The sequence below is a fragment of the Arvicola amphibius genome, chromosome 3, assembly GCF_903992535.2.
Source record: "Arvicola amphibius chromosome 3, mArvAmp1.2, whole genome shotgun sequence".
Lineage (NCBI taxonomy): Eukaryota > Metazoa > Chordata > Mammalia > Rodentia > Cricetidae > Arvicola > Arvicola amphibius.
Genome location: NC_052049.1, coordinates 176995179 through 177007613, shown reverse-complemented (window position 1 = coordinate 177007613; position 12435 = coordinate 176995179). Strand labels below are relative to the sequence as shown.

Genomic DNA, 12435 nt, shown 5'->3' with positions numbered 1-12435 from the left:
CTAAAAGCAGCATCAATGAGCAACAAAGTCTTATCCTGTCAGAGGAGGTGTGCTGAGGTGAGAGTTGACAGGTCACCCCGCTGGAGTTCACCCTGAACTCCATTTCAACCATGAGACCTCACAGTGACTGAGCTGTTCTGTGCCTCAGAATATGAGATTGATTTATCCTAGAATATCACCGATTGATTAGAAGTAACCAGTAAGACACTTGTTAGGAAGATGGGTATTTTTATAGCCTGAAGGCCAATAAGTCCCTTTTACCCTCACAAACAGCTTTTGAGAGTAGTTGGGTACCAGACTTCATCCTGGTCCCTGTTACTAGAAAACAAGCCAAAAGGTTTTAGAAGCGAGTAGACGGAGTCCATAATTAGATGTGTAGGAGACTGGCCCTTTAGTCATGGTGCACCTGGGAGGACTGCTGTTCCAAGTGTGAGTACTGCGCAGGCTCCAAGCAGCAGCTCTGTGCTTGAGTTTGTCAACTAACCGTGACCTTTCTGTTTTCATGTGTTGTAAATAAATCCTAAAGGCCTGCAAGATGGCTCCTTGCATAAAAGCACCAGACTTAATCTGACTTTGATACTTGGGACCCACATGGTTGAAATAGAAAACCAACTCCTGTAAGCTGTCCTCTGACCTCCACGTGGTGCTGTGGTGCATGCATGACCACCCCCTCACACACACAAATAAATGAAGAAAAACATGAAAACAAATCAATTTCAGTATTATAAAATATAAATTATGATCATCTGCATTGCTACTCGCTTTGTTTGTGTTTTGTTTTGAGTCAGTTTCACCATATAGTTCAGGCTTGCCTGTAACTCAGTTTGTAACCCACACTAATCTCAGTTCTGCTTCTGCCTACGAGGTCCTAGGTTATAGGCATTTGCCGCTACATTGGCCTCCTGGTTACTTTTTGAAAAGATCATACAGCTCAGGAGAAAGTTAGCACCATTCCCACTAACCCTGAACCCTTTGAAGTAGCTGCCTAGTCGGCCTCTTCCACTTTCTGTCTCAGACGGTGGTCTGAGCCAACACAGGAAGGCCTGAACTTTGCTTTCATACATTGCTCCATGTCTGTCTATCTGTCTGTCTCCTCCATCCTACGCTTCCCTTGTGCTGTCCGTGTTACATGTGATGCACATCTTCTGTGACTAGGCTCCTGCCCATTGTGCGTGTTGCCAGTTGGCTCCTGATTTCCGTTTCCATGAAATGTACCGTGGTTGCGCTTTCCTGTGTGATTCTTTCCCAGCGGGGAGCTTAAAGCAGTTTTAAATCGCATAAGAAGGGCGGGCCGCTGCATGGCTTCTTCAGCACTTCTCCTCACAGCTGTTTGTAGATAATCCCCCTCAATCTTGGAGGTCAGGAAAGATCATTTCAGTGATGTTTTTGATTAATAAACTGTTCAGTGCAGGGCAAAATCAGCCTATATCAAATGGTCAGATATTTTAGTCTTACTGAGGCCAAGATGATGACTCTTAAGTGACCTAAAAATATATATCCACGCATGCTAACTTAATTCTCAGATAGCCTCTGGAGAGAGCACATGCCTCCACCTCCTCTCATAGAGAAGATGAAGAGATGAGGAAAGGAAAAACGTCACATGGAATATCTGAACAGTCTAAAACTGTTCTGGCGTGGCGGTCCTTGCATTTAGTTCCCACCATTGTAAAAACAGGCAGGAGGATCACTTCAGCCTAGGAATTCAAGGCTAACCTGGACAACACAGTAAGAATACATGTCAAAAACAGAATAAAAAATAAAGTACAGCAAAGATGAACAGCCAAGCACAGTGAGTTGGCAATGGCCTTTGTAGGTAGGCTCACTTGATATTTATTTATTTATTTATTTATTTATTTATTTATTTAGGGTTTTTTTTTCGAGACAGGGTTTCTCTGTAGCTTTAGAGCCTGTCCTGGAACTAGTTCTTGTAGACCAGGCTGGCCTCAAACTCACAGAGATCCGCCTGCCTTTTCACTTAATATTTAAATGCCAAGTTGGGTTAGTGCATTGTTCTTTGGTAAACAGTCAGTCTTGGATCAGATGCTGACACTATTAACCTAGGGTCACAGGTGTGCCACATATCAGTTAATTATTTGTAACATGATAAGTTAATTACTGTGTGCAGTGTGTTGCACCATATGTGGAGTGGTAGATAAGATGAAAGGGGTTGCACAGATTGTTTGATGAACCTTTCTGTTCCATCAGGCAGAATGAAAGAAACCCTGCGCACCAGAGAAGGGCAAAAAGCAGTACCCCACCTCGCTGAGACCTGAGAGGCGAGGCAGGGACCTCGGCGTTAGGATTCTCCTTAGCTTAGCTTTATCTGTTGGTACTGAGACTGTGTTAAGACCCTTGGTCTCAGATTTGAAGTAGGGTGTATGGTTTAGCTTTGATATAAAAGAAGGATTTTATCTATTTTGGTCTTTGCATAATGGAGGAGACACTATAGAGAAACCTTCTATGGCTGGAGGAGCGTTTTGGATGGGGTAAAATACGGGTCCTTAAGTTCTGTGAAAAGACCATGTGCTGGGCCTTCTGCTGACTGGGTCACACTTGAGTGGCTGGGGATGGTTAGGGAGGCCATGAGTGTTCCTCTTAGGAACTCTGTGGCCTCCTTTCAAGGGATCATATTGCTGTTTCTCCTCCAGTGGCTCATTAGTCTAGAATATTTGATGTTCTCCAGCTTTAAAAGTAATCATTTCCACCTACACAGAACATCCTGTAAACATACGGAGTTTCCAGTGGAACTGGGTAGGAGATGTGCGTGTCTGGGCGGGGGGTGCTTATTCCATTACATGAAGAAAGCAAGCTACTTTATGGGGCATAATTGTAGCACCTACGGAACAGTGAACACTCACAGATGCATCAACAACAGCCGTGACAAAACAGTGAACACTCACAGATACATCAGCAACAGCCATGACAAGTTGAATTCATTTTCTCAAATTTAATTTTATTTTTTAAAACCCAGGTTGACAATTGTTTTTTCTTGGTGTATTGTAGGTCTCTCTTTTTTTTTTTTTTTTCTGATTTCTACTGTTGAAAATTCAGCCATGAATCAAATACTTAATATCCATGGTAATCTCCCTTTTCTTCCTGAGTGTATGTAAGCGCTCTTTAATTCCCACTCCCCTAGCAGCTCTTGCATATAGTTGGGAGTATTGAGGGAGGTGATGTTGTTTGGTTTGGGGGTTTTCATTCTTTATTTTGGTGGTTTTATTTGCATATCCTAGAACTGGGGCTTGACATTTCTCATCTTTCTGGGATACCGTTGAGTGTTTCCAGATATTAGCTCCACCCCCACCCCCTTTAAACTTAAGTTTTGTTTTCCTCATTGCTGCTTAAGCTGCCCTCACATCTTCTCTTTGCCTGTCTGGGCTGTGTCGTGAGAATCTCTTTAGGTCCACTGACATTGTCTGATCTGTTGTCTGCCTTTGTCTCAGCGTAATCATTTTCAGGGTTCTGAAGTCCTGCTGGGTTCTTCCCAGTTCCCTGGATATTTGCAGTTGTGTCCTGCTGCTGGGTGAGAGCCTCATTCTCCAGGGGTGTGGATGTATTCATGTTCTCTGCTAGTGTTCCAGTCTCCAGGTCTGCTGTGCTTGTTTAAGATCCTGAAATTTGGTTCCCTGTTTCTTTTTTATAATATATTTCACACTCCACACGCACAGAGCTGCTAGTTGCTCAGACTTTTTCTTAGGGATTAATTGAAGCCTGGTATTAGTTTAAACCAATATCTCCATTTGGGTTCTCAGACAGTCGGTCTGTCATCATTTCTGCCTATAAAAACATGTGAGGGTGAGATTATGGCTGTACACTCTGGTTGTCAGGGGTTTTGTTTTGGTGTGGTTGGTTTTTTCTTTTTCTTTACTGCTAACACAAAAGCCATCAAGTGGTTGGAGAATGGACACATGTATCGCTTCCCTTTGTGTGCAGGGTGCAGATCTTAGAATTCCAGCTCCAGCTATGGACTAATATTAGTCTGTCAGACTCCCAATTTCAAACCATTCTTTTTAAAATAATTCATTTTTATTTTATGTGCATTGATGTCTTTTGTCTGCATGTATGTCTGTGTGAGTTTCCATGTGGTGCTGGGAATTGAACCAGGGTCCTCTGGAAGAGCAATCAGTGCTCTTAACCACTTGAGCCATCTCTCCAGCCCCTTCAAACCATTCTTATCTGTCCTCCTTTTCACACTGTTAGAGCCCGTGAAAGCTGAAGGTTCCAATTCTGGAGGAGCATTTCACTCCTCCTTCATTCCTTAATCTTTTAGCAACTCCTCCATACATCTTTAGAGGCAAATTGTATTTAGAGGCAAAATGTCGTTCCATACTTGGTTTCTTACAGCAGGAGACCTAGTTGAGGCATCTTTGCTTGTGTGGCCTTGGGGTGTGAAGAGCTGTTGAGAGGGATTCCATTACTTACATGGTTTCTGTTTGTTTTGTGTTCTAGCTCTCCAGGAGATGCTTCGTAACCATTCCTTTGTGGGCTGTGTGAATCCTCAGTGGGCCTTGGCACAGCACCAGACCAAGCTATACCTCCTCAATACTACCAAACTCAGGTAAATCTGGGTGAAAGCACCAGAACCACCAGAAGAGTAGTCTCTGGGGACAGGCACCAGTGCTGGGTGGGGGTGGGGGATCAGGTAAAGTGACTGAAAAGGATAGATAGATAGGTAGGTTGGTAGGTAGGTAGGTAGATAGATAGATAGATAGGTAGGTAGGTAGGTAGGTAGATAGATAGATAGATAGATAGATAGATAGATGATAGATAGATAGAGCCTTGAGAGACACAGATGTGAATGCAGAGCTAGGGTCGATGTTTTTCATTTCCATGTCGGGAATTGTCTTTTCCTACGGTGCCTCTTGTGTCTTGACCTGTAGATTAGGCTAGGGTAGTAAAACTGAATATCACCGGTATTTTGTAGGGAGAAATGGCTAGAGATGCCCATCCCTGGGCTCAGCACTCAGTAGACATTGGCTAAAAACCAGGTGTTGAGGGTTTTGTGCTGTTAGAGATCTGGTGTCTCTTAACGTGCAACAGGGAGGCAAAAGAGGGAAGCCCACACCTCTCGGCGCCATTAGTCTTATTCACACCTGGTGACATTCTTATTGTTTCCAGGGACTTTAGCATCCATTGCGTCTAGAGCTTGTGTAAGTGTATTCTCAAATAGGTGATGTATATGGGAGGATGCTGCTGCCTGTGTCCACTGGGCATCACTTATCTACTCCAGGACTCCCATTCTAAGCCTTTCTGTGACCTCAGTGCTTCCTGTCTTATAAGTGGAGCAGACACTGCACTGCATGGACATGGTGCATGAGCTAAAAGGCTTTTTGCCTTCTCTAATGTAGAAGCAGCCCCAATCTCAAAGCTCCCTCCTGGCACAGGTACCTTTTCCAGAATTCAGGGTCATTCTTCTTGGGTTGGAGCCTTTTGGCATAGTGCTAAATTTCACTGCTCTTTGACTTGTTTGGTGTGTTAGCTTCTGTTCTCATTTCTGTGACCAAACACATAGGGAGAAACAGTGTAAGGGAAGATAAGTTTATCTGGGCTGCATTTTGATGCAGTCTCCCATGGTGGGGAAGGTGCTGGAGTGAGACCTGCTCCTGGCTGCCACAACAAGAATGTGAGTCAGCTGAGCACATGACCTCAGCAGTCCAGAAACAGCGTCCTCACAGCCTTGGTCTGCCAGCTGCACCCCATGTTGGAGTACTGGCATTCCAGACTGCAGCAGTGTGCCATGAGCTGGGCTATGGGGAACTCTTCTCTCCCTGCTTTGGCTTTTCTAGCACATGAGAGTGCATGACCTGCACGTCTGCACAGCTGCCCTGTGTTTGACTTCTTTGATCGCACGGTTAGCAGTCACGCTAACACCAGAATTGCAGCTTCCTACTGACATCCTTAATCTGAGATCCAAAATCCATCCACATTGATTTCCTAAAGTAGAAAATTCCACATGACAGTATGGAAACTAGAAAAAGAATGAGCCTTGTGTCTTCTTTCATGACCTGATCATTTATCTGTGTTCAGTCCTGTCTCATCCCCTAATATTTAGCCTTTCTTGTTCTCCTTTCTACATGCTGTACTCTACCCACATGTACTGTGTTTACATCTTTATGCTATAGGCTGGGATTTGCATATGAGGAAGAACGTGATTTTTATTAGTAATTCAGTATACATACTTAATTGCTATTCTTGGACTATTGTCAGCCAGTGGAACATACTAACTCAAATATCAGTGCATTTCCAGACGTGGGGCAAACACCTAGAATCCCAGCACTTGGCAGGTGTAGGTAAACAAGGATTGTGAGTTCCAGATTGGGCTGGCTACATGGCAAGATCTTTTATCCCACCTCATTCCCTCCTCCCAAAAAAATCAGTGCAGTATAATTCCATCCATTTCTGATGAAAAAGGGAAAACTACCCTTTCTATATGCTCCATATACCTTTTTCCCCATATAACTGTTTCTGTGGTGCTGAGGATGAAACCCGGGCCTTCATGAGCTAGGCAAGCACTGCATCCTATGGTGTTGATGGTGGACTGCCAGAAGGTGAGCTCTAAGGCTCTTTGTTAACTGAAACCCTTACAGCACTAGAGAGGAGGAGGTGAGCCAGACTGTGTTTGAACTTGTCCAGGAGGGATGGCTGCAGAGTCCCGGCAGGAATCATGTTAGGAATCCTTCTTAGCCAGGTCCACAGCCAGGCAGCAGCATCTTTGTCCCATTCTGTCCTTGCGGCTCGGCCCTCAAGCATAGATTTATTTTTTTTACAGTCTTTCATTTTTATTTTCAGTGAAGAGCTGTTCTACCAGATACTCATTTATGACTTTGCCAACTTTGGTGTTCTGAGGTTATCGGTAAGTTTCTTTCCTCCCCACTTCTGAAATGGCAGCTGGTCGTTTCTCACAATATGAGCTATACAGTAACTTCCTCCTTGGCAAATGTAAACTTTCCAAAGTATGTTTAAGGGTTTCTGTACCTTATGATTTGCAATGCACTGAAGTTTTCTTTTCTTTTCTTTTTTTTTTTTTTGGTTGAATCTTTTCAGATGAATAGTTTCTTTTATAGCCATCTTAAACAAATGCTTCTACATATTTACTTGAAATTAAAAGGAGAAATTTTCTCTAAAACTATGGCCAGAACGGGGATGGGGTGTGTGTTTGCTTTTTCTTTACTTTGTGTTACTGTAGTAAGCACACACTCTACCATTGAACTTTAACAATATCAAGAAGGTATTGGTGCCAAGTTTTAATTTAGCCTTTGGAAGTTTGATTAAGATTGTATTGTATCTGTAGATAATTTTTGAGAAAAGATAAATTTTATTAGATTAATGTTTCACTTTTTTATGGTGCTGTACCTGGCAACTTAACAGCTTCAGTGTCTAATGTTTATTGCCAGAGTACAGAAATGCCATGAATTTTGTACATAGATGTTGTATCTTGCAGATTTGCTAACCTCAGCTAGTTTGGTGCTTATATAATGAGTCTGTTTTTCTACATGAATGGTTATAATGTTTGGATGTTCACCATTTTCTTGATGGCTTGTAATCTGAGCTAATAGAAGTGGCAAGAATGGAAACCCTTCTCTTTGTTCCAGTCTTGGGGAAGTAGTCAGACTTTTGTTGTTGAATATGTTAGTAGCTGGGAGAGAGTTTTTGTGGGTACTCTTAGGAAATTGGAGAAATTCTCTTCAGTTTTTTAAAATTTAGTAATAGATATGAAAAATTTTCAAATACTTTTTCTTCCTTTAAGATGTGCTTTTTTAATCTTTAGACTGTTAATGTAGTGAAATGCACTGGCTAGTTTGCATGTGTTAAACCAACCTTGCACTCCTGGGATGAACCCTGCTCGGTTATGGTTTGCCAGATTTCATTTCCTCAAGTTGTATTTATAGGGTTTTTTTTCTAACCTGTGTTCATGAGTATTACTATTTTGTATTGTATTTATGTGGTTTTAGCAGAGGATAATGTTGACCTCAAAGATGAGTCTGTAAGCTTTCCTTTGCCGTTTTTTCTGAAAGCATTCTGTAGGGTTGTTATTATTTACTCATTGTTTAGAACAGTCTGGGCTTGAAGATTCCATGATAGGAAATTCTTAGAGATCCAGGTTATTACTCAGATAGAGTTGTTCAGGTTGTCTCTTCCTTGCTTTGTGTGGGTGCTCAGTTTGGGTGCATGTGTGTGCATGTGTGTAGGGCCGGAGGAGTATCAGGTTTATTCCCCAGGATCTATCCCTTCGTCTTGGTTTTTGTCACTACTTTGTCTGTAAAGGTCTTAGTCTCTTGCTAGGACCTGGAGCTTTCTGAGTAGGCTGGACTGTCTATTTAGATCTGCATCGCTTAGCATCTAGTCTCTTGGAGGTTTTCCAAAAATCTGTTACTGATTTCTACTTTAATTCTAGCTTGGTTGAAGAATGTTCATGGGTGTGTTCACACTTACTGAGACTTGTTTCATGCCTGAAGTACGAGGTTTGTGTTTATGTTCTTTGAGCACCTGAATCTACATTCTTACCTTGCCATGCATGTCCTTTAGATGCCACATCTGTCATGCTCATTGTGGTGCGTGTCAACTATCTCTATAATGATTTCCTGTCTGCTTGTTCTGCTGTTAATAGGGTACTGAAACCTGCATTGATGAGGGGGCATTCTGTCTCTGTTGATGCTTTTATTTCTGAACTGAGTTTGGTCTGTTCAGACTGAAGCTTCCCACTGAATCCCTACGTTGTGGCTTCTTCCCAGGAACCAGCACCACTCTTTGACCTCGCCATGCTGGCCTTAGACAGTCCTGAAAGTGGCTGGACAGAGGAAGATGGCCCGAAGGAAGGACTTGCAGAATACATTGTTGAGTTTCTGAAGAAGAAAGCTGAGATGCTTGCAGACTATTTCTCTTTGGAAATTGATGAGGTGGGGCAGCTATCTGCATGCCTTTGAGCTTTCTTTCAGATAAGGGTCAAGTTCCTTGGTTGGAACTAAAAGGTTGATCTCCCCTCAGAAGCAGCATGTTTTATATGTGACATTCTCTCCACTCCCCGTTTGCACCTGAGATGATAAAACCAAACTCATCCATCAATGCCGTTCCTATTCCCCGGGTGAAGGACTCTGCCATGAGGGAAAGCTGAATCCCAGTCCTGACAGGCCACATGGAGAATGAAACTATGCCACCTGCTCCATTTCTTCCTCTTACCCTTGTTCTTCGGGGCTTCCTGTCCTGACATTTCTGAGCACATCCAGAAGGAAAATTTGTTCCTGATTAAAGGCCCGTGTCCATCCTACAACCTGCACCCAGTACAGGCTTGGAGAAATGCAAGGCGAATGAACCTATCATCCGTGATGCCATTGTGTCTTACTCTTTTTTTTTTGCCCCCCTCCCCAAGCAGGAAGGGAACCTGATTGGATTACCCCTTCTGATTGACAACTATGTTCCCCCTTTGGAGGGACTGCCTCTCTTCATCCTTCGACTGGCCACAGAGGTATATAATAGCAGATTCTAAGCAGTGCTTGCCTGCATGTGTGTGTCTGTGTCCTGTCTGTCTGTCTGTCTGTCTGTCTGTGTGTGTCTGTGACCTGGAGGTAGAGTACCTTCATCTGGAACCGAAAAGATAACAAAATATCTGAGAGCCCCATCAGCCCGTACCATGGTCATCCCAATCAAGTTTTAGTGCTGCAAGTCACGTTTCTTTTTGCCTGTTAGGTCTGTGGTATTTGTTTGTTTGTTTGTTTATTTTATTTTTAAATTTATTTTTATTTATGTGCATTGGTGTTTTTCCTGCATGTATGTCTGTATGAAAGTGTTAGATCTTGGAGTTACAGACAGGTGTGAACTGCCATGTGGGTGCTGGGAATTGAACTTGGGTCCTTTAGGAAAAGCAGCCAATGCTCTTAACCACTGAACCATCTCTCCAGCTCAGGTCTGTGATATTTAGACACAAAATGTTAAAGCACTGCATTAAATGCTTTTCTTGTATTGACTTCTGTGGATCAGGTAAACTGGGATGAAGAGAAGGAATGTTTTGAAAGCCTCAGTAGGGAGTGTGCTATGTTTTACTCCGTTCGGAAGCAGTGTATGCTGGAGGAGTCAGCCCTCTCAGGCCAGCAGGTACTGTGGTCGTTAATGCATGTTGGCATCTGGGACTGGGGCGGGTTTCGTGTCCCTTTAGGATATGGGATTTAATCTCTGTAAAGTCCTACAGTTTCGCTTTATATGACAAAAGTTCAAACAACAGCCCCCAACTTTTTTTTTAATCCAGGAATTTGCATATGGCTTTGAACTTTGGATGCTCCTGCTTCAGCCTCCTAAGTTCTAGCTTTAGGCATGTAGCAGTACACCCATCTCTTTACAATGGCCAGCTTTTATTCATAAACTTTACTTCGTTCTGCTGGACTAGAACATAGCCTCCAGAATGATCCAAGAGCCTGACAGATACTCGTGTTGCCCGTGACACTCTCACATTTCAGAGGAAGGCAGAGAGAGTCAAGAGTTTGAGAATCAGAGCCTAGCCGCTGTAGTGCATAGCCACTTAGTGGTGGTGAACGTGCTGTCCCCTGATCAGGACCCCTGGTGTGCTCTGGTTCCCGTGCTTTACAGTAGTGGGACAGAAGTCAGCCCTGGCTCCTGCTGAGACCCCAAGAACTCTCTCACCCTGGTTGGGAAGCGGACACACAAACTGTTCTAAGTTTATTTGCTAGGAACCAGACAGCAGACGGAAAAGAACACAGACGAGGGGCAGCCGAGGCTCACACGGAGAGGAGCGGTGAGGCAGGTCTATCCTCCGAGTTACGATCCAGGAACCAGGCTCGGAAATGTTAGATCCACTGCAGTGGAAACAAAAATGTCGGCAGTGGCCCCTCAAATTTCTTTTTTTTCACAAACTCTGTTTCTTCTGCTCAGACTTGTGGGATCCTCAAGAGTGGCCTGCAGAAGCCCCCTTACACACACCACTAAGACCCTTCCAGGCCCAGTGCCTATCATGTCGGTGGGAAAGCCAGTATGTGGGGAGATAAATGCATTTCACGTATTTTCCAGAGTGACATGCCTGGCTCTACCCCAAAGCCCTGGAAGTGGACTGTGGAACACATTATCTATAAAGCCTTCCGCTCACACCTTCTACCTCCGAAGCATTTCACAGAGGATGGAAATGTCCTACAGCTCGCCAACCTGCCAGATCTGTACAAAGTCTTTGAGAGGTGTTAAATATGGCCATAGCCACCTTAGTGACTGTGCATCCACCATCCAAGACGAAGCACATTTTACAGATGAGGAAGCCACAGGGCAGCTGGTGTGATTCAGGGTTTCCAGTGCTCGCTGTTTATGCTTTGTATCCCAGCATTGTTGCTATAACTTAATGCTAAAAATTCTCATTTGCCTTCATCCTTCATGTGTTGATTGACTGCAAATAAACTCATGTGTATCTTGATGTGAATTTTTTTTTTTTTTTGGTGTGTAACTTCACATTGGAAACTATCTAAGATGATTTCACCTAGTATATACTGGGTTGTGTTGAAGACTCAAAAAAGCCCTAGCCACCTCAGAAGGCATTTCTATCCACACTCTTAAAAAAACTCTTCAAGTTTTCTGAAATCATACTATGTCTTTCTGGAAATTTATTATCAGATACAGTAAGTTGCATTTGTAGAAATTCCATTTAAAGGAAGCCCTAGAACAGCAACTTTTGAGAAGTCCATGTCTTGGGTTCCCTGCACATCTCCTCCCTCAGTGCCCATCCCTTAATAAACTCCAGCTTTGCCTTAAAAAAAAAAAAACAAGTCCTAAATATATGGTGATACATGCCTTGATCCCAGCACTTGGAGGCAGAAGCAGTGGATCTGTGAGCTTGAGGTGAGCCTGGTCTACATACTAAGTTCCAGGTCAATGGAGACTGCACTGCAGAGCAGGACCCTGCCTCAGAAAGTCCTGAGCACAAGATGGTCTTGTCAACTTGATTGGATTTAGAGAACCTAGGAAAGACACTTTGGTGTGTCTATGACAGTGTTTCCCGAGCAGATAATTGGTTGAGGAAGACACCCTCTAAGTGGGCAGCAAGAGCAACTTCCAGTAGTACAGATAACAGAAAAAGTGCACACCTGCCTGTATCCTTCATTGACGCTGCCACCAGACTCTGAAATTCTTCAGCCTTCCATGGTGGACGCAATACCAAGACTCCTCTCCAGGGATCTCCTAGGCTTTTGATGCCAGATTGGGCCTACTAAGGCATCCAGCCTTATGAACTGAGCAGCTACCAAGTTTTCTACCCTCCAACTTGCAGACAGCCATCCTTGTACTGCTCAGTCCTTTCTTTGCAAATCCCTTTTATACATCCCATGAATTCTGTTTCTGTAAGAACCTGTCTAAAGGTTACTGGTATGGACAACCAAGGGATGCTGCTTTGATAAGCTTGTCATGTGGTTTAGAAGCTTTAAACAGGTGTACAAGAGGAACGCAGAA

At 43.5% G+C, this 12435-nt stretch overlaps 1 protein-coding gene across 3 annotated transcripts in view; it reads left to right on the top strand.

The window, feature by feature from the left end:
• The window catches only part of Mlh1 (mutL homolog 1), a 38072-nt gene extending 26665 nt beyond the window's left edge, over positions 1–11407 (top strand). For all 3 annotated transcript variants that reach the window (XM_038321633.2, XM_038321635.2, XM_038321634.2), the window contains exons 14-19: positions 4450–4558; positions 6790–6853; positions 8733–8897; positions 9371–9463; positions 9976–10089; positions 11017–11407. In XM_038321633.2, coding sequence (XP_038177561.1) covers positions 4450–4558; positions 6790–6853; positions 8733–8897; positions 9371–9463; positions 9976–10089; positions 11017–11184 — 713 coding nt within the window. In that variant the 3' untranslated portion in view covers positions 11185–11407. The remainder of the gene's footprint in view (positions 1–4449; positions 4559–6789; positions 6854–8732; positions 8898–9370; positions 9464–9975; positions 10090–11016) is intronic.
• Positions 11408–12435: the final 1028 nt, after the last annotated feature.